We start from the raw sequence: 22,835 nt of genomic DNA, 5'->3' as shown, positions 1-22,835 counted from the left end.
TCTGTAACAGGAAGTAAGGTCATATTTTTTGAGGATATTGGTTATTTTCTCAGAGGTGCCCTGGATGTAGGGGATGGTGATAGACTTGGTGTAATCTTTATTGTGGAGGGGGGTTGTGGTTTACTGGTTTTAGTATTTTTTGGGGTTATAGCCATTGGCTAAGAAAGTGTTGAGGATGTGGTTTAGTTCAGTAGTCAGGGCCTTGTCATTTGAGCAGATTAATTTTGCCCTGTTATATAGTGTTTTTATAACCCCATATTGTTGTGAGGGCGGGGGGATGGCTGGTGAATGTATCTGCCAGTATGGGTGGGTTTTCTGTAAACAGAGATAACCAAAGATCCATCAAGCTGGTGGGTGATTAAAGTGTCTAGGAAGGGAGGGTGTTGTTTTCCTCTTTTTCTAAGGTGAACTGGACTCTGGGGTGTTTAAGTGTGTTAGGAAGGAGAGGAGTGTGTCTGAGCCATGTGGCCAAATAGCAAACACATCATCCACATAACAAAGCCAAATAGTGGGTTTTTGTGTTTCGGAGTTTAAGGCTTTCTCTTCAAATGTCTCCATAAAGAAATTGGCCAAGGGTGGGAAGACGTTCCTAAAATGCTGCTGGGATAACAAAGTGATCCCTAATTGTGTCAAATTGAAGCACCGTTTTACTTCCGAGAAAGCTCTACACATTTATGATCACACTAGCTTCGCCCTGTTAAGAGAACAAAGTACCGCAACGCACGTTCTCCTTGCAGACGAAAACAAAACCTTATGGGCACTAGAGGGATAATTTTGCAGCAAGATAATGCAAAACCACATTCTGCAAGAATGACTGAAGAAAAAATTAGGCAGTTAGGATGGAAACTTCTACCACATCCTCCATATTTGCCGGATATTGCCCCTAGTGACTATCACTTATTCAGGTCCTTAGAACACAGCATAAGAAATAAAACCTTCCGTTCGCGAGATGATGTCCAAAGGAGTTTGATATAATTTTTTGCCTCCAAAGAAAAAACTTTTTTCAAAAAAGGAATTCTAAACTTAGTAGATCATTGGAATAAGGTTATAATTAATTATGGCGATTATAGAATTGAATAATGTTAATTTGTTCTTTAAAAAAATTTATATTAAAAATGTAGTTCAAAAAATTGATTACTTTCCGGTCCCCCTTATACATGAAAAGTAAGTGAGGTCATTATTTAAAAGCTTGTGAAAAAATGTGGCTAGCAAGGGTGTGAGGACTTGACAATTTCCTTAGGTGAATGAGTAGAATTAGTTGCCATAGGTAGTTGTGAGTGTTTTTGTTAGTGAATGAGTTTAAGTAGAGTTATAATGGGTATGGCTTGAATACCAGTCAGTATGAGCTTTCCATAATGCATCATCAGACTCTATGATGATGGCATTGTAATAATAATATTAATACAATATTGCAGTTTTGAGAATAAGTAACCCAATGCATTATAAATAACTTTATGATAATAGCAAATAGAAAAAATTAATTCTTACGATTTTTTGTTGTACGATACTTCCTAAGATAGCATTCACATGACTTGATCTCCTTGCGTGTAGGCTTGGATACTTTGTTACCTTTCTCATCAGAGCACCAGCATTCACCTGTTGATGCCCAGCATTGTTTAGGCTGATAAGTTCCATCCTCCTGACATTTGGGAACAAAGGCACCAATTAAATCTAATAAAAAATAATAAATTGTAATTACATTCCAGTATTTTGGATGCAACATAATTTATACCACTAAAATAGTTAAATGAACGGTTTATTTCAGGCAAACTCTATTACCACTAGAAAAATAACAAAAATTCCAACTTCAACCTTCAAATGAAAGAACATGTCTGGATAAGAATGTGCTTACATAGAGAAATAGGTTGTCATTCCCACAATAAGAATATATTTTAATGAATTCCATCACTATCTTAGTTTAAATGACTTGCTTAAGATGTTCTTACTTATAACTATGACAGACTCTTCACTGTCATAAGGTCAATCTTAAATAACAGTTATTCAAGACAGTTATTGAAAATAAGGTGGAGGGAGTGAACAAGGTATGATTGATAGTGTGAAAGAAAAGGTATAAGATGAGGAAAATGGTGAGGTATTAATGAAAGAGATAATGTGCTTATGTGGAATCAACATAGGACAAACCTGGGCAAGCATTATGGCAGAAAAAAAGAAGATAAAGTGGGGGGGGGGTAAGGAGAGAATTGTATCGAGACTCCATAATAAGAGGAGTGCTTGAGACAAGTGTGATGAAATCATGTTTCCATGAAGATAAAGGACAGTGATACAGAGAGAGAAAGTGAAAGATGATTATATTGGTAGTTACTATGGAGGACTTCAACTGTGAAGACCAAGATTGAAAGGAGGAATGGTCAGAGGGAGAGGAGAAAATGTAATTAATTCAGCTGCTAAGAGATGATTACTTAGTTTGTAATGGATGGGGACTTGTGCCTTGCAAGAGTGCTGGATGTGATGGTAACATTAGAAAATGTGAAAGTAACCAAGATGGAACAAGCAAATAATTAGAAAGATAATAAAGATTGTGAGTCTGCTGCCACAATATGATAGGGACAAGTGGAGAAGGGTCATGATAACAAATAAGTTAATAATTATTATTATTTCATGACATCTCCAAGGAGTCCAAACATTCATCGAGGGAGGGCACCCACTCTATAACACGTTGTCTCCACCACTTCCATCTATCACCATTATCTGCACCACTGCCCACCGCCACTAGTATTCTCTGTCTGTAAATTGCATGTGTCCTGAAGGCCGATTTGTCTGTATGCGGGATGAAAACCCAAGTTTCCAGGAGGAAAAAACCTGCTACCTCTGTATGAGATCGGCTAACTCACCTTCAATTGAAAAAAGCCCATATAAAGATTTCTCCCATCATGACGAGAATAATTAAACACAAAAATACAGTATGTATGTTGCTATAATCAAGTAGTATTGTATCTTAGTGCCAACACATTTCTCTTAACATATGTGACACAAAGTTCTTTAAGCTAGTTATTTTTATGCTGCATTTAGAAATTCTAAAGTTAAGCATTATAGTGTTTAAATTATAAAGGTATGTATACACTAATCCATTTTTACTTAATATATAATAATCAATAAAAAATAAATTTATTTTATTTATTAACAGTAAATTGTGTAAAAATTTTAATTACTGAAAAATGTATAGTAATAAAATAATGCATTGAAAGATTAATTAGTACAAAGGAACTTTTCAAAATCTTGCTTATAATTAGCTGGTTATAAAACTCATCTGTTAGTCATTCGCTGAAGGTATACTTAAGAGAGTGCTGGTGGTTAAATGACAAGATAACCCATTTCAACATCTCATTAACTGAGGGTTTGGTTAATGGGAGGTTGATAATTGAGAGAGAAAGAGAGAGAGAGAGACCACTACTACTATAAATATATTTCAGCCATCTGAAAATTATTCTTTCAAAATTTTCACATTTTGCTCACAAAAAAATCACATTGACCAATCAATGCTTATTGTAAATATATACAGCAGCCTAGTAAAAAGATCACAATGCATTTTCCACAATGAATATTTTTTAACACATCATCATCATCATCAAATTCCTGCCATGTACCCTCAAGGGGTGTACAGATGATAGTACTACATGAAAAAAATTACATCATTACTAACTTCCTATCTACAATTTTCCTCCAAATCAGTCTGTTACTTGCCGAGACTCCAACATTATCAGATCTTATATTTCTATCGTCTAAGGCACTTTGTACCGTATCAATCCATCTATATCTTGGTCTTCCTCTGGGTCGTTTCGCTGCCAACCAGGCAGAGAACACTTATTTTGCTAATCTTTCTTCGCCCATTCTTTTTCAGTGACCATACCACCTGAGATTAGCTCTGCTAATGCATTCCTGGATGTTCACAAAGTAAAGTTCTTTCCTAATATCTTCATTTTTAATATGATATTGCCATTGCTGGTAATTAGTTTACGGAATTAACAACGCATATAAAGTATATTAATTAAAGGTAACTTTAATGAATAACTTCTATATTTCGGCAACGTCACATTGCCATCTTCAGGAACATAAAGATATGGTATGTGCACGCAGGCACTAACACAAAGTAAATGAGGAAGAAAGCAATAAACTAATATTGTTCCTAAAGTCCTAATGGTGCCCTCTGACGGGCTAATTTGGTAGTCTTGGCAGTTGGGCTGAAGTTCTCATAATGTAAGTCTCCCAAATTTGGGGTAGTTTCATGCTCCCAAATTTGTTGAGGTTAGGAACGTTTTTTAGAGCTCCTGAACATTCTTTGAATAATCTTTCGTATTTAAACTTGCTGCGATGAATTATTTTTGTTTTCTTCCAATGAATTTTATGAAGGGTATCTAAAGCATGGTCTGCCAGCCCAGAGCGGCTGTACTGGTGAAACCGGATGTAGTCTTTGTGTTCTGAAATCCAGATATTTGTTGTTCTGCCTGTTTGGCCAAAGTAGGACAATTTGCAGCTGCAAGGGACCTGGTATACACCAGGTAGGTCTAGGGGAAGTGGTTGGTCTTTGGTAGAGCGGATAAGGGATGCCAACTTTTTATATGGTCTGTAACAGGAAGTAAGGTCATATTTTTTGAGGATATTGGTTATTTTCTCAGAGGTGCCCTGGATGTAGGGGATGGTGATAGACTTGGTGTAATCTTTATTGTGGAGGGGGGTTGTGGTTTACTGGTTTTAGTATTTTTTGTGGTTATAGCCATTGGCTAAAAAAGTGTTGAGGATGTGGTTTAGTTCAGTAGTCAGGGCCTTGTCATTTGAGTAGATTAATTTTGACCTGTTATATAGTGTTTTTATCACCCCATATTGTTGTGAGGGGGGGGATTGCTGGTGAATGTATCTGCCAGTGTGGGTGGGTTTTCTGTAAACAGAGAAAACCAAAGATCCATCAAGCTGGTGGGTGATTAAAGTGTCTAGGAAGGGGAGGATGTTGTTTTCCTCTTTTTCTAAGGTGAACTGGACTCTGGGGTGTTGGTTGTTTAAGTGTGTTAGGAAGGAGAGGAGTGTGTCTGAGCCATGTGGCCAAATAGCAAACACATCATCCACATAACAAAGCCAAATAGTGGGTTTTTGTGCGGCAGAGTTTAAGGCTTTCTCTTCAAATGTCTCCATAAAGAAATTGGCCAAGGATGGGGAGACGTTCCTAAAACGCTACTGGGATAACAAAATGATCCCTAATTGTGTCAAATTGAAGCACCGTTTTACTTCCGAGAAAGCTCTAAATATTTATAATCACACTAGCTTCGCCCTGTTAAGTGAACAAAGTACCGCAACACACGTTCTCCTTCCCGACGAAAACAAAACCTTACGGGCGCTAGAGGGGTAATTTTGCAGCAAGATAATGCAAAACCACATTCTGCAAGAATGACTGAAGAAAAAATTAGGCAGTTAGGATGGGAACTTCCACCACATCCTCCATATTCGCCGGATATTGCTCCTAGTGACTATCACTTATTCAGGTCCTTAGAACACAGCATAAGAAATAAAACCTTCCGTTCACGAGATGATGTCCAATGGAGTTTGATATAATTTTTTGCCTCCGAAGAAAAAACTTTTTTCAAATAAGGAATTCTAAACTTAGTAGATCGTTGGAATAAGGTTATAATTAATGATGGCGATTAAAGAATGAATAATGTTAATTTGTTCTTTAATAAAATTTATATTAAAAATGTAGTTCAAAAAATTGATTACTTTCCGGTCCCCCTTATACGTGACAAGTAAGTGAGGTCATTATTCAAAAGCTTGTGAAAAAATGTGGCTAGTAAGTGTGTGAGGACTTGACTATTTCCTTAGGTGAATGAGTAGAATTAGTTGCCATAGGTAGTTGTGAGTGATTTTGTTAGTGAATGAGTTTAAGTAGAGTTATAATGGGTATGGCTTGAATACCAGTCAGTATGAGCTTTCCATACTGCATCATCATCAGACTCTGTGATGATGGCATTGTAATAATAATAATAATACAATATTTGAGTTTTGAGAATAAGTAACCAATTGCATTATAAATAACTTTATAATAATAGCAAATAGATAAAATTAATTCTTACGATTTTTTGTTGCACGATACTTCCTAAGATAGCATTCACATGACTTGATCTCCTTGCGTGTAGGGTTGGATACATTGTTACCCTTCTCATCAGAGCACCAGCATGCACCTGTTGATGCCGAGCATTGTTTAGCCTGATAAGTTCCATCCTCCCGACATTTGGGAACAAAGGCACCAATTAAATCTAATAAAAAATAATAAATTGCAATTACATTCCAGTATTTTGGATGCAACATAATTTATACCACTAAAATAGTTAAATGAACGGTTTATTTCAGGCAAACTCTATTACCACTAGAAAAATAACAAAAATTCCAACTTCAACCTTCAAATGAAAGAACATGTCTGGATAAGAATGCGCTTACATAGAGAAATAGGTTGTCATTCCCACAATAAGAATATATTTTAATGAATTCCATCACTGTCTTAGTTTAAATGACTTGCTTAAGATGTTCTTACTTATGAGTATGACAGACTCTTCACTGTCATAAGGTCAATCTTAAATAACAGTTATTCAAGTCAGTTGTTGAAAATAAGGTGGTGGGAGTGAGCAAGAGTGAACAAGGTATGATTGATAGTGTGAAAGAAAAGGTATAAGATGAGGAAAATGCTGAGGTATTAATGAAAGAGATAATCTGCTTATGTGGAATCAACATAGGACAAACCTGGGCAAGCATTATGAAGATAAAGTTGGGGGGAGGGGTTAAGGAGAGAATTGTATTGAGACTCCATAATAAGAGGAGTGCTTGAGACAAGTGTGATGAAATCATGTTTCCATGAAGATAAAGGACAGTGATACAGAGAGAGAAAGTGAAAGATGATTATATTGGTAGTTACTATGGAGGACTTCAACTGTGAAGACCAAGATTGAAAGGAGGAATGGTCAGAGGGAGAGGAGAAAATGTAATTAATTCAGCTGCTAAGAGATGATTACTTAGCTTGTAATGGATGGGGACTTGTGGTGTGCAAGAGTGATGGATGTGATGGTAACATTAGAAAATGTGAAAGTAACCAAGATGGAACAAGCAAATAATTAGAAAGATAATAAAGATTGTGAGTCTGCTGCCACAATATGATAGGGACAAGTGGAGAAGGGTCATGATAACAAATAAGTTAATAATTATTATTATTTCATGACATCTCCAAGGAGTCCAAACATTCATCGAGGGAGGGCACCCACTCTGTAACACGTTGTCTCCACCACTTCCATCTATCACCATTATCTGCACCACTGCCCACCGCCACTAGTTATCTCTGTCTGTAAATTGCATGTGTCCTGAAGGCCGATTTGTCTGTATGCGGGATGAAAACCCAAGTTTCCAGGAGAAAAAAACCTGCTACCTCTGTATGAGATCGGCTAACTCACCTTCAATTGAAAAAAGCCCATATAAAGATTTCTCCCATCATGACGAGAATAATTAAACACAAAAATACAGTATGTATGTTGCTATAAGCAAGTAGTATTGTATCTTAGTGCCAACACATTTCTCTTAACATATGTGACACAAAGTTCTTTAAGCTAGTTATTTTTATGCTGCATTTAGAAATTCTAAAGTTAAGCATTATAGTGTTTAAATTATAAAGGTATGTATACACTAATCCATTTTTACTTAATATATAATAATCAATAAAAAATAAATTTATTTTATTTATTAACAGTAAATTGTGTAAAATTTTTAATCACTGAAAAATGTATAGTAATAAAATAATGCATTGAAAGATTAATTAGTACAAAGGAACTTTTCAAAATCTTGCTTATAATTAGTTGGTTATAAAACTCATCTGTTAGTCATTCGCTTAAGGTATACTTAAGAGAGTGCTGGTGGTTAAATGACAAGATAACCCTTTTCAACATCTCATTAACTGAGGGTTTGGTTAATGGGAGGTTGATAATTGAGAGAGAAAGAGAGAGAGAGAGAGAGACCACTTCTACTATAAATATATTTCAGCCATCTGAAAATTATTCTTTCAAAATTTTCACATTTTGCTCACAAAAAAATCACAATGACCAATCAATGCTTATTGTAAATATATACAGCAGCCTAGTAAAAAGATCACAATGCGTTTTCCACAATGAATATTTTTTTAACACATCATCATCAAATTCCTGCCATGTACCCTCAAGGGGTGTACAGGATATGATAGTACTACATGAAAAAAATTACATCATTACTAACTTCCTATCTACAATTTTCCTCCAAATCAGTCTGTTACTTGTCGAGACTCCAACATTATCAGATCTTATATTTCTATCGTCTAAGGCACATTGTAACGTATCAATCCACCTATATCTTGGTCTTCCTCTGGGTCGTTTCGCTGCCAACCAGGCAGAGAACACTTGTTTTGCTAATCTTTCTTCGCCCATTCTTTTTCAGTGACCATACCACCTGAGATTAGCTCTGCTAATGCATTCCTGGATGTTCACAAAGTAAAGTTCTTTCCTAATATCTTCATTTTTAATATGATATTGCCATTGCTGGTAATTAGTTTACGGAATTAACAACGCATATAAAGTATATTAATTAAAGGTAACTTTAATGAATAACTTCTATATTTCGGCAACGTCACATTGCCATCTTCAGGAACATAAAGATATGGTATGTGCACGCAGGCACTAACACAAAGCAAATGAGGAAGAAAGCAATAAACTAATATTGTTCCTAAAGTCCTAATGGCCCTCTTGCAGGATAATTTGGTAGTCTTGGCAGTTGGGCTGAAGTTCTCATAATGTAAGTCTCCCAAATTTGGGGTAGTTTCATGCACCAAAGTTTGTTGAGGTTAGGAACGTTTTTTAGAGCTGCTGAAGATTCTTTGAATAATCTTTCGTATTTAAACTTGCTGCGATGAATTATTTTTGTTTTCTTCCAATGAATTTTATGAAGGGTATCTAAAGCATGGTCTGCCAGCCCAGAGTGGCTGTACTGGTGAAACCGGATGTAGTCTTTGTGTTCTGAAATCCAGATATTTGTTGTTCTGCCTGTTTGGCCAAAGTAGGACAATTTGCAACTGCAAGGGACCTGGTATACACCAGGTAGGTCTTTGGTAGAGCGGATAAGGGATGCCAACTTTTTATATGGTATGTAACAGGAAGTAAGGTCATATTTTTTGAGGATATTGGTTATTTTCTCAGAGGTGCCCTGGATGTAGGGGATGGTGATAGACTTGGTGTAATCTTTATTGTGGAAGGGGGGTTGTGGTTTACTGGTTTTAGTATTTTTTGGGGTTATAGCCATTCGCTAAAAAAGTGTTGAGGATGTGGTTTAGTTCAGTAGTCAGGGCCTTGTCATTTGAGCAGATTAATTTTGACCTGTTATATAGTGTTTTTATAACCCCATATTGTTGTGAGGGGGGGGATTGCTGATGAATGTGTCTGCCAGTATGGGTGGGTTTTCTGTAAACAGAGAAAACCAAAGATCCATCAAGCTGGTGGGTGATTAAAGTATCTAGGAAGGGGAGGATGTTGTTTTCCTCTTTTTCTAAGGTGAACTGGACTCTGGGGTGTTGGTTGTTTAAGTGTGTTAGGAAGGAGAGGAGTGTGTCTGAGCCATGTGGCCAAATAGCAAACACATCATCCATATAACAAAGCCAAATAGTGGGTTTTTGTGCGGCGGAGTTTAAGGCTTTCTCTTCAAATGTCTCCATAAAGAAATTGGCCAAGGATGGGGAGACGTTCCTAAAACGCTGCTGGGATAACAAAATGATCCCTAATTGTGTCAAATTGAAGCACCGTTTTACTTCCAAGAAATCTCTACACATTTATAATCACACTAGCTTCGCCCTGTTAAGTGAACAAAGTACCGCAACGCATGTTCTCCTTGCCGACGAAAACAAAACCTTATGGGCGCTAGAGGGGTAATTTGCAGCAAGATAATGCAAAACCACATTCAGCAAGAATGACTGAAGAAAAAATTGGGCAGTTAGGATGGGAACTTCTACCACATCCTCCATATTCGCCGGATATTGCTCCTAGTGACTATCACTTATTCAGGTCCTTAGAACACAGCATAAGAAATAAAACCTTCCGTTCGCGAGATGATGTCCAAAGGCGTTTGGTATAATTTTTTGCCTCCAAAGAAAAAACTTTTTTCAAATAAGGAATTCTAAACTTAGTAGATCGTTGGAATAAGGTTATAATTAATGATGGTGATTATAGAATTGAATAATGTTAATTTGTTCTTTAATAAAATTTATATTAAAAATGTAGTTCAAAAAATTGATTACTTTCCGGTCCCCCTTATACATGACAAGTAAGTGAGATCATTATTTAAAAGCTTGTGAAAAAATGTGGCTAGCAAGGGTGTGAGGACTTGACTATTTCCTTAGGTGAATGAGTAGAATTAGATGCCATAGGTAGTTGTGAGTGTTTTTGTTAGTGAATGAGTTTAAGTAGAGTTATAATGGGTATGGCTTGAATACCAGTCAGTATGAGCTTTCCATAATGCATCATCAGACTCTGTGATGATGGCATTGTAATAATAATAATAATACAATATTTGAGTTTTGAGAATAAGTAACCAATTGCATTATAAATAACTTTATAATAATAGCAAATAGATAAAATTAATTCTTACGATTTTTTGTTGCATGATACTTCCTAAGATAGCATTCACATGACTTGATCTCCTTGCGTGTAGGTTTGGATACTTTGTTACCTTTCTCATCAGAGCACCAGCATTCACCTGTTGATGCCGAGCATTGTTTAGCCTGATAAGTTCCATCCTCCTGACATTTGGGAACAAAGGCACCAATTAAATCTAATAAAAAATAATAAATTACAATTACATTCCAGTATTTTGGATGCAACATAATTTATACCACTAAAATAGTTAAATGAACGGTTTATTTCAGGCAAATTCAATTACCACTAGAAAAATAACAAAAATTCCAACTTCAACCTTCAAATGAAAGAACATGTCTGGATAAGAATGTGCTTACATAGAGAAATAGGTTGTCATTCCCACAATAAGAATATATTTTAATGAATTCCATCACTATCTTGGTTTAAATGACTTGCTTAAGATGTTCTTACTTATGAGTATGACAGACTCTTCACTGTCATAAGGTCAATCTTAAATAACAGTTATTCAAGACAGTTGTTGAAAATAAGGTGGTGGGAGTGAGCAAGGGTGAACAAGGTATGATTGATAGTGTGAAAGAAAAGGTATAAGATGAGGAAAATGGTGAGGTATTAATTAAAGAGATAATGTGCTTATGTGGAATCAACATAGGACAAACCTGGGCAAGCATTATTATTATTATTATTATTCCTGATACCTCCAAGGAGTCCGAAGACTCATCGCGGGAGGACATCTTCAACTATCTCTACACCTTACCTCAACTACGAATCAACGCCATCTACCGCCCACCTCCAACACCACCACAACTAGTAATTTTTGTCTGTAAATTGCGTGTGTTCTGAAGGGCCGATTTGTATGTATGCGGGATGAAAAACCCGAGTTTCCGGGAGAAAAAACCCTGCTACCTCCGTATGAGATCGGCTAACTCACCATCGATTGAAATCGACCAGATAAAGATTCCTCCCGTCGCGACGAGAATCGAACTGAGGCCTATTCCAATCGAAGGGCGCAATGTACCGTCGTTCTTCCAATTGCGCTACGGAGGCGCTATGGCAGAAAAAAAGAAGAGAAAGTGGGGGGGAGGGGTTAAGGAGAGAATTGTATGGAGACTCCATAATAAGAGGTGTGCTTGAGACAAGTGTGATGAAATCATGTTTCCATGAAGATAAAGGACAGTGATACAGAGAGAGAAAGTGAAAGATGATTATATTGGTAGTTACTATGGAGGACTTCAACTGTGAAGACCAAGATTGAAAGGAGGGATGGTCACAGGGAGAGGAGAAAATGTAATTAATTCAGCTGCCTAGAGATGATTACTTAGCTTGTAATGGATGGGGACTTGTGGTGTGCAAGAGTGCTGGATCTGATGGTAACATTAGAAAATGTGAAAGTAACCAAGATGGAACAAGCAAATAATTAGAAAGATAATAAAGATTGTGAGGCTGCTGCCACAATATGATAGGGACAAGTGGAGAAGGGTCATGATAACAAATAAGTCAATGTGTAGGTTGTGTAGAAGGAATGATGCAGAATGGAGTGTGTGTGTGTGTGTGGAATTTAATGAATGAAAGAACTTATGTAAGGCTGATAGATTGCATTTTTGGATGGGGGGGGGGGATATTTGGCAATGGGGTGGTTCAACTGGGCCAAAGGTTATAGGCGTTAGTGAGCCTTTTCTGATTGGTAGAGAATATATCACAGGGATAGAATGCAATGGGTATAGTATTTTCAGAGATGACATAAGAAACAGGATGTGGAGGAGGAATTCTGCTAATGATAGCGAAAAAAATTAAACCAAAAAGAATGAGTTTAGCAAGAAGATGGAGATGCAGAGAGGGAGAGAGGGGGGTGTATTTGCATAAGATAGTGGCCAACAGATTGAAATATCTAGCTGTTTGCTACAATAGGCCAGGAGTGCAATGGTAAACATGGATGGAATGTATTGGTAAATTAGCAGCAGCATATAGTTATATTAGAGGAGACTTCTGTGGGGATAGAGATTGAAAGGAGTGACCAGTCCTCCTTTTAATCTCTATCCCCACAGATATATATGCAATTGCTAAGAAATAGTTATTTAGCTATAATGGAGGAAACTTGAGGTGCAAGAGTCCTTGATGCAGTAGTAGCATTGGAGAATGTGCAAGTAGCCAAAATATTGATTGACATTACTTCTGATTTAGTTAATAAATTAAATTAAAGAGAGACAGCTCAACACTTGTTGAGCTGTCTCTCTTCACTGCATGCCGCTTAATGAGTGGGCAGTTCAATCTCCACTGGTACCCAAGGCTACCTCAAAAGTTATATAGGGCTAAACGGCCTGGCCACTCAAATCCTACAAGCTCTCTCTCCACATTGTCTACCCACTTTTGTCTTGGCCAGCCTCTTCTGTCCCTATACTGGAATAAAAGGTGTTAGCTGATTTTTTTTTTTTTTTTTGATAGAAACATTAATAAAGAATGTTTAAGGAAAATTACAAAGCATGTTCTAAAAGCAAACCTATTATATTAAATTATCTTTTATCTGCTAGGACACTTTAGTTTCATACATTATTATTAATTGCTATATCCATGGAGATAGCAATTAATAATAAATTCAACATCTTAGTAGCTAACAAGTAATTGCAATTCCTCAAACCTCAGATACCAAGTAAACGTATTTTGGTAATAAGTTATTGTCATTAATTCAATGAATGGTAATTAAAAATTAAATAGCGAAATTTATAGTCCTGGTGATGCATATGAACTAACACTTACGGTTTTTCTCAGCCTTGTATTTCTCTAAGTGACAGGCACAATCCTTAATGTTGTTGGTCAGTGGCTTAACAATGGTACCATCTTTGTCATAGCACATGCAAAAAGAACTTCCCTCAATGCATTGTAAATCGACATAATCTCCATTTTCATCACACTCTGGAATCGAGTTAAATTTAGTTTTGTGTAACAATTCACGTTCATGATGTTCCTCACAGTCTGTTTTGTCTGAATAATGAAAATAACATTGAACTTAAATTTCTATTGAATTCCACAGGTACTGAAAGAAAATTGATTTTTCTAATTTAAAAAATCCAAGACAGAGATGCTCAAAAATTAGTTATCAGTTTTGTGTTGTTGATACATTAAACTTTAAAGACTTAAAATTAAAAAAAAAAAAAAAAATAGTAATCATTCAAAATACACTGATATATTTTGAAATTTAGCATTGCTACTAGAAGTTAGAGCTTTATTAAGACGTCTGCAAATCTCTGTATGTTGATTCTACTTTTGAAGAGTCAGTAATTCAGTAATGAGCCTGTTTTTCATCATCATCATCAAATTCCTGACATATACCCTTAAGGGGTGTACAGGATATGATAGTACTATCATATTCTGTATCAATCCACTATATCTTGGTCTTCCTCTGGGTCGTTTTGCTGCCAACCTGGCAGAAAACACTTGTTTTGTTAATCTTTCTTCCCCCATTCTGTTTAACACGTTCATTGCCAAGCTGAAAATTGGAATTTCGTGTGGTGGCCAAATTTTTTTTATTTTTTATTTAGTATATAACTTGATAGCTATAACGCGTGATCGGCCACCCGGTGAGAACTTGCATCACGCAATATCGCGTGATTGGCAATGAACGTTTTGGGTGGCCATACCGCCTGAGATTAGCTCTACTAATGCATTCCTGGATGTTCACAATGTAAAGTTCTTTCCTAATATCCTCATTTTTAATATGATTTTGCCATTGATGCCATCTGTTCATGCCCCTAATCTTTCTCAGAACTCTCATATCTGCAGTATCTTGTCTTTGGTCAAGTGTTTTACTTATAACCCAGCTCTCAGATTCATAAGTTAAAACTGGTTTCAACACTGTCTTGTATACAGCTAATTTAGTGTTCCGACTAATTTCTCTCTTATTCCATAAGAGAGAAATTAGTCCACAGTTAGACAACAGAATCAACAGCTTTGTTGATTCTGTTGTCTATTTCCATATTTAATTTACCATCTTCACTAAAAATCATGCCTAAGTAGCTAAAATGTTTCACTTCTTCCACAGGTTCTCCATTCACAACACAGTTGACATTTTCAATGATTCTGCCTATTTTCATTGTCTTTGTCTTTTTATTGCTGACCTTCATGCCATATTTATTACAACAGCTATTCGATTTAGTCAGAGAATCTTGCAGACTTGTAGCAGATTTATTTAGAAGTATAACATCATCCGCATAAAGTAAAGAGCTGACATTAACATCTCCAATTCTGATATCATGTTTAATACCACTTTCCTTCATATGATCCATATAGATAATGAATAACAGAGGGGATAATGTACATCCTTGTCTCACACCAGATTTAACGTTAAACCATCTTCCTGTACTTCCTTCATTTCTAACTGCCGGCTTACAACTCAAATACAGACTAAGTATTGCTTGACATAATGCCCCATTGACACCATATAACTGTAGCGTATTGAATAGCTTCTCTCTTGCCACCTTGTCATATGCCTTTTCCAAATCGACAAAACTTAAATACAGATCTTTGTTATATTCCCATACTTTCTCAACTATTTGTCGTAAAGTGAAGATCTGATCTTGACAACCTCTATTTGGCCTGAATCCAGCTTGTTCTTCACCAAACTTTTCTTCCACAATTCTTCTCAACCGTTTCTCAAGTATACTTGCATATATCTTCCCAGGAACACTCAGTGGGGAAATATCTCTGTAATTCTGACATTCAGTTTTATTTACCTTTTTATATATGGATACTATGAGAGCTCTACTCCAATCATCGGGAATTCGTCCCTCTGTCCAGGCTTTCTGAACTATGCAGTGCAGCCACTGTAAGACTCTTATACCACCATACTTCAGCATTTCTGGTCGAATATCATTTACTCCTGCTGCCTTTCTACATTTCAAGCCTTTGATGGCTTTTTATACTTCAAGTATGGATATGTATTCCTGACTAGTGTTTTTATGCCTGTTGAGTGTTTTTCACCACTGTGCTATCGCTGCTTGTTTCATTTAGCAGTTTTTCAAAGTAATTACTTCATACTTCAAGGATATCGTTTTCTCCTGTTTTCATGTTGCCTTTATCATCTCTAACTCCTTTTACTCTTTCCTCCATTTCTAAGCCTCTTCAACAACCTTCAGAATATCTTACCACCTTCTTGATATTTATTTTCTGTGTTCTTGCCTAAAACCTCCGATGACTTTTATTTAGCTAGTTTTACACAGTGTTGAGCTTTCTTACATTTGTCTCTGTATTCTCTAAGTGCACATGCTGACTTATTTGCTATGAACCTTTGATGTGCTTTCTCCGTTTTCTTCGCTGCCTCTTTAACTTCCTATGTCCACCATGGAGTTCTGATTTTTCTATCCTTGCAGAACAACATCACCACATGCCTCTCTGGCTGAATCAGTTCAGAGTTTTCTTCAAGGTTTGCCACTGCATCTCCAAGGTTTGGTTCTTGTTTTCAAACTCTTTCATTTTTAATTCAATAATCTTTCTGTAATTTAGTCTACAGTTCATATCTGAGAGCTACTCAACTTTTATTCGCTTTAAAACTTTCTTACATGTTATTCTTTTCAATATGAAATTCAATTTTATCCCGCTCAAGACTAAATAGCGATCGCTGCCAATTTCAAATCCTCTGTACACTCTGGTGTCCTGCACCAGGGAGAAAACATCACTATCAACAATAAGATAGTCAATTAGAGCCATGTGAGTGTGAATTTGTGCACATTTTTATGTTGGAACATGGTGTTAGTAATAACCAGTCCATGTCCTGAGCAGATATCCAACAGGTATTTTCCATTATTATTAGCTTTGCTCTTTTCTCCAAATTTTCCAAAATAATTTTGTATGTCTGACAATCACTTCCTACTCTGCTATATTTTTCAGTAATGGTTAAAACACATAAAAGCATGCATGATCTCCAATTGCCCTCCTGATCTTTGCATCATCAGGGAACAGTTGAACATCTCCTGTCAGATCCTTCCCTATATCATGAATGTACAGAACAACAATGGCCAAGGAATACGCATACATGGTACTAATATACTCTAGGTTGATAAACCAACCTCTTGTGTATGGAATCAACATAAAAAAAAAAATTACTGTCTTGACAGATTTACCAAATCCTCATATACCACTTCCTGATAGCTGTCTGTCAGCTACCTACTTATCCAAGTGTTCATTTCAAATTATAGCTTGTTCGTAAACTCATTTCTGCATGCAAGTTTGTATCTACTTTTCTAAAATCTTCACAACCACTCTAGAAATACTAATAGGTCAGTAGTTAGACACAATTTTTGCATACTCTTGGACAATGGAACTATCATTGCCATTCGTGTGGGATCTTTTTTTAAGCTGAGACTCAAACATAAGAGGTTGGTTTATCAACCTACAGTATGTTAGTACCATGTATGCGTATTCCTTGGCCATTGTTGTTCTGTACATTCATGATATAGGGAAGGATCTGACAGGAGATGTTCAATTGTTCACCGATGATGCAAAGATCAGGAGGACAATTGGAGATGCTACTGATCCAACACTTTCAGAATGATTTGAGTAAGCTGGAAGAGCAGAGTAATTGATGAGGCTAAAGATCTTGGAGTTATGGTGGATAGGAATGTGAAGTTCAAAGGTCACATTGCAATTGCCTCTTTAGAAAGCCTTGATACAGCTGCATACTGACTACTGTTCACCACGTGATCTCCTACATTCAAAGGGGGATAAAGAAGCTGTGGAAGGGTGCAAACAGTAACAAGATGATATCCAGATAATGAAATGTAGATTATGAAGACAGATTGAGAATATATGGACTGCTGTCACTGATAAACAGGAGAACGATGGGTGATATGATAGAGGTCTATAAATTTTTGCATGGGTGTTATAGGTTATCAGTTGAAATTTTTGATATGCGGACTCGTTAAATGTGCACATGATGATCAAGTCACTACTTAGCTTCCAGGAGTGAAAATTAAGGATGTGACAAATGTAATCAGGAATCAAAAAAAGAAAGGAGATGTTAATAATCATAGAAATAAATGATTTAGATAGTAATAAATACAGCAGAAAGGATATGAAAGGGTTTGCAGAAAGAAATGAGAGAAGAGTTTGAGAGTGAAATTGTTAGTACTATTATACCTTGGTAATATACTAAGTTAAAAAGGTGGACTAGGATAGTAAATGATTCGATTAAGTGTGAGGTTTTGCATGTTTAGAGTGAGTTTGATGGTAAAAAAGACTTGTATAAGATGAATGGCTTGCAATCAAATGGATGTGGCATCAAGCATAGGGAAATTATTTATTGAGGTGATATCCAATTCAGAGTTGGGGAAAAACTAAGTCATTATGATTAGATTATGTGTAAATTCAGCTAACATATATGATAATTAAATAAATGTCAGTGAGCATAATTAACCTGCTTTGTGTTCAGACCTTTTGAGTGTATGTGTGGGGGACAGGAAAGAGAAAGTTGTCCAACTGGGCCAAGGAGACTGCAGATGTAAGTATATGAAAAAGTGGGAAGGTAACATTTATGTCTATACCAGTCAAGTAATTAGCATATTTACTCTCCAGCCAACAAGCTGTAGGTTCAAATATTACCATAGGCACTGATGTTTGTGATTGTCTTTAGGTGAGAGATGAATTTCGTTGCCCAGTGTGAAACCACTGTCCCACTTACTGAAAGCCTGAAGTTGCTAAAGTTGCTAAAAAGTTCCATATTTGGTCTCTAAGAGCAGGTTTTCATTTTCCAGACAAGATAAATGCATTAAATTGCAAACAAAATATAGAAATTAACAAAAAATTTTAAAAAATCCTTAGCCCGCTGACAGCTGTTGTACTATAGGTTTACAACCTTTAATGAGCGGGATTCACAAAAAAAATACACAAATGTCAGGGGCATCAGGAACAAAGGGCTTGAGTTGGTTGCATCAGTAATTATGATCTAAAATTAGTGAAACCTGGCTCTCAGAGCCAGATGTGTACGATCTGGAACATGTATAAGATATAGCATTTTTTTTTCAGGAAGGATAAAAGAGATAGGATAGAAATGGGGTTCAGTTGGGAGAGAAACTCGTGAAAGCAGTAATGTTCCATGTTGAGGCTTGAGGCTAAGTGGATGAAAGATATGGTGGGGGTTCGTTACAGATCTAGTGGTTCAGCTGCTGGGAAGGATGAAATACATTGCCAAATTACTCTGATGGGTGCTAAGTGAGTAATCAATATGGGGTGACTTAAATTATCCATACACTGATTGGGTAGAAGAGAAAATCTCATGATAAGAATGAGATTTTTTGAGCTATTATTAGACAACTTTTTCAAACAGCATGTGAAAGAAGGAAAACTCAAGATCAAAGAATGTTAGATTTGACTGTGGTGTCAGAAGGGAGTCTCAGTAAAAGATATAATGTGCCTGATTTGCCACCAATTGGTACCAATGATCATGCTGTACTGACCCCACATCCCACTCGTACAATATTTGTTGTATGAGTGGGGTGTGGAAAGTTCTGATAAACACCTAGAACAAAAATGATATAAAGCAACTGATATAACCACAAAAAAGAAGATATAAGAATACAAGAACATAAGTTACCTTTATAACTCTGCTACTAGTACAAGGGTGGTTAGAAAAGTTCTGAGCATAAAAAACGAATTTATAATTTCAAAATTATTTTTATTTTTCAACATAATCTCCCTTAAGACTAATATATTTATTCTAGCACCATTTTTCCATCCCTGTAGTGGTTCTCAGTAAGATCTGCAATCACCTCTTGATTCAAAGAAAAATGCTTACCAAAGAGGAAGAGTTTTAGTTTTTGGAAGATAGATGTCACGGGGAGCCAAATCTGGGAATAGGGTGAATGTTCCAACAATTCATAGGGCAGATCCCTTAATTTTCCCATTGCCAAAACACCTTTGTGGGCAGGTGCATTGTCTAGATGAAAGATGATTTTTTTCTTCTACAAACCAGGTCTTTTCTCACAATTTTTTTCATCTAATCTAGTTAGAAGAACAGAATAATATTCCCCAGTTATTGTTTTACCCTTTTCAAGATAATTAATAAACAAAATGCCTTTAGCATCCAAAAAAAACACTGATGCCATGACCTTTCCTGCTGATGGAACTGACTTTGTCTTCTGTGGTGCTGAACAACCTGCTTCTGTCCACTGTTTTGACTGCTGTTTGGATTCTAGTTTGTAGTGGTGAATCCAAGTCTCATCCATAGTAATAAATCGACGCACAATATCGGTTTTATTCTTGTTAAAACGCTCCAAGCACTGTTCAGAGATTTTTGTGCAAGTGCATTTTTGATCTGCTGTGAGCAAGCGCAGCACCCATCTTGTGCAAAGCCTTTTCATCTGCAATTCTTCATGCAAAATACACATTCTTTTGAAATGCCTATAGTCTCAGCAATTTCATGCACTTTGACTCGCCGGTCATCCAATACCATATTGTGCGCTTAATTAATGATTTCTGGTGGTGTTACACTTTTTGGACATCCTTCATGTGGATCATCTTCAAGGCTGGTACAGCCATGTTTAAACTCGGCAGCCCATTCCTTAATTTTTAAAAATGAAGGAGAAGAGTGCACATAACTTTTATGAACTTCGAATGAATTTCTTTTGCCATTAAACCTTCTTTTACAAAGAATTTTATAACCACACAATACTCAATTTTATCCATTTCAAGGGATACAGACAACACTCTTGCTTAAGACAAGCTGTATAAAACAAACTACTTGATAGAATGACTTGCAATTTCACATGGATACTTAAGACAGATGTACCAACTTAGAAAAAAGCAAATCATGCCGATAGTGTTGCCATCTATAGTCGAGGTTGAGAGCTTTTCAGACCACCCTCGTATGTTCTTTCTTGTGGTTATATCAGTTGCTTTAATATCATTTTTGTTCTGGGTGTTTACCAGAACTTTCCAGACCCCTCTCATAACTAAGTATATGAATGTTTCCATTAAGAAATGTATATACTAAATTACAAAGTTGGAAATTATAACTAACAGGAGAATACTATGTTCAGTCCCATGGTATCAGTTACTGTACGAGAAAGATATCAGTAGTGCATTTGAAACTTTGAAAAGAAACTTAAATGATGCAGTATCTGAATGTGTCGCTAGAGTTTGAAAAACAAATAGGGTGGGAGTGAAATGGATGCACGCTCTTATTAAGCAATCCATAAGAAATCCATAAGAAGATATTTGGAAGTAATGTTGTGAGAGGAGTTATTAAATATATAAAATGCAGCAAGATCTGCATTTCCAAGTATTGTACGGAAAGCTAAGTTGGAGAATAAAAAGAAGTTGGCTACACATGCTAAAGGCAACCCAGAAGAATTTTATAATTATGCTGCAAGTAAAAGAAAGAATAAATGTGGAAGGAATGAACTTTACTGAATGTAGATATCCTTAGGTATCCTTATGGGAGCAGATTCAATGGTTCAAATAATGAGTGCTCATTTTGCTAAGATCACTCAGCTTGGTATGCAACAACATGGCTCTCTCACTAGACTGGATGAAGAGAGAGAGAGATTCTAGAGTTGTTGCATAACCTGGCAACAACTCTAGAATCTCTATCCAGCCTGATAGTAGCAACAGGCTGGATATAACATTAGTATTATTTCTAAGCCTCCATGGAGAAAACTCATTGCACGATGCTGAAAGCTCATGGATTACAATAGCTATCAAACAGTTTCCATGGATGACCTCTCATTCTTGCATCACCCATTATCGTGTGCATGCACTAATTCTCCTGTATCTATTTGATAGGGCTCTCTCACCATCTTATACATTTCAGTCATGTCACCTCCTCCTCTGAAGAGGTGAATTTGCCAAGCACTAAAGACCACATTCTTGGTTATTTGCTTTTGCACACTCACCAATGTTTCCTTATCACCAATATAGCCAGGTGACCAGATCTGTGATATAAATCCAAATGAGGTCTAATTAGTGCCTTATATAGGGAATCATCACCTCCTTATCTGTACATTTCAGCATTCTTCACATTATAGGCAATTTTCTGAGTAACACAGCTTTTGCAATATGTCCCCTGAAATAGTTCCCTATCCACCAAAAAAAAAAAAAAAATCCCTTGCCTCCTTTGCTTCCTGAAACCAAGTTCCTCTGATATGGTAAACCTCATTCCATTCTCCATGGCCAAACTTCATAACTTTATATTTCCAATTGAAATAACATTCTCATTCTTCAATCCAAAGCACCAATGTATACAAATATTTTTGTAACAGCAACATGGCAGAACTTCCTGGCATTGCCTTTTCTAATTTAGCATCATTGGCATACAACTGAATATCTCCTTTCAAAACCATGAACTATATCATTGATATTTAAGTTAAATAACGGTGGTCTCAAAACAAAACCTTGTGGTATCCCACTCGTCTCCTTCCTTTTTTTGGGAAGTACCTCCATACACAACTCACTAGCTACTATCACTCAACTATCCCTGTAACCAAGGTGACAAATGATTATCCATCCGGTTCAATTTCATCAGTAGTTTATTATGTGGTACTCAATCAAATGCTTTAGCAAAATCTAGACAAATTACAGTGTGAGCATCTCCTCTGTCCAGTACACTAGGCACTCTATTATAAAATGTAACCGAGTTAAGCATAATTTCTTCTTAAGCTGCTCTCTCTCGAAAGATTTCCAGTCTCGTCAATCCTGGTTTGTATTCTGTTTCTAACCAGCTTTTCTCACTTGGATTATCCCTTATGCAGTGGTACTATTTTTCCCCTCTTTCTGCTCTTCTGGGATTGTTTCTGTTGCTGACTTCTTTTTGAACAACCAAATTAGGGGCACTGCTAGCTTCTTTGCACATTCCCATAAAAAAACTGTGTGATAGTCCTGTTGTACAAGTGTTCAAAAACTAATCGCTGATGTTGACCTATCAGTATTTCCAATGTGGTGATGAAGATTGTAGACAAGTTAGTGTGAAGTGGCATACAGGGGCTGACAAACAAGCTATTCTTAAAGAAACAGCATTGTTTACTAAAGGGGGGGGGATATTTCATGTCTGAGCAATCTATTCATATTTCATAGTGTTGCAACAGAAGGGATAAAGGGAATGGATATGTTATCGTTTGGTTAGACTTTGCTCAGGATGAGTGAGTGGAACAGCCTATCGAAACAGTGAGTGCATCTAATGTGAATGAATTTAAGAAAAGG

The 22,835-nt window shown here is 36.4% G+C and overlaps 1 protein-coding gene across 3 annotated transcripts in view; it reads right to left on the bottom strand.

Moving 5' to 3' along the window:
- The window catches only part of LOC150098670 (SPARC-related modular calcium-binding protein 1-like), a 66,785-nt gene that overhangs the window by 4,843 nt on the left and 39,107 nt on the right, over nucleotides 1–22,835 (bottom strand). For all 3 annotated transcript variants that reach the window (XM_090404670.1, XM_090404671.1, XM_090404672.1), the window contains 4 exons: nucleotides 13,407–13,631; nucleotides 10,648–10,830; nucleotides 6,078–6,260; nucleotides 1,489–1,671 (listed from right to left, as the gene is read on the bottom strand). In XM_090404670.1, the coding sequence (XP_090260796.1) occupies nucleotides 1,489–1,671; nucleotides 6,078–6,260; nucleotides 10,648–10,830; nucleotides 13,407–13,631 (774 nt within the window). The remainder of the gene's footprint in view (nucleotides 1–1,488; nucleotides 1,672–6,077; nucleotides 6,261–10,647; nucleotides 10,831–13,406; nucleotides 13,632–22,835) is intronic.

The sequence above is a fragment of the Typopeltis vanoorti genome, chromosome 15 (assembly GCF_054136105.1).
Source record: "Typopeltis vanoorti isolate ZY-2024b chromosome 15, IOZ_Tvanoo_1.0, whole genome shotgun sequence".
NCBI classification, from domain to species: domain Eukaryota; kingdom Metazoa; phylum Arthropoda; class Arachnida; order Uropygi; family Thelyphonidae; genus Typopeltis; species Typopeltis vanoorti.
This window is presented reverse-complemented; position numbering and strand designations above follow the sequence as displayed.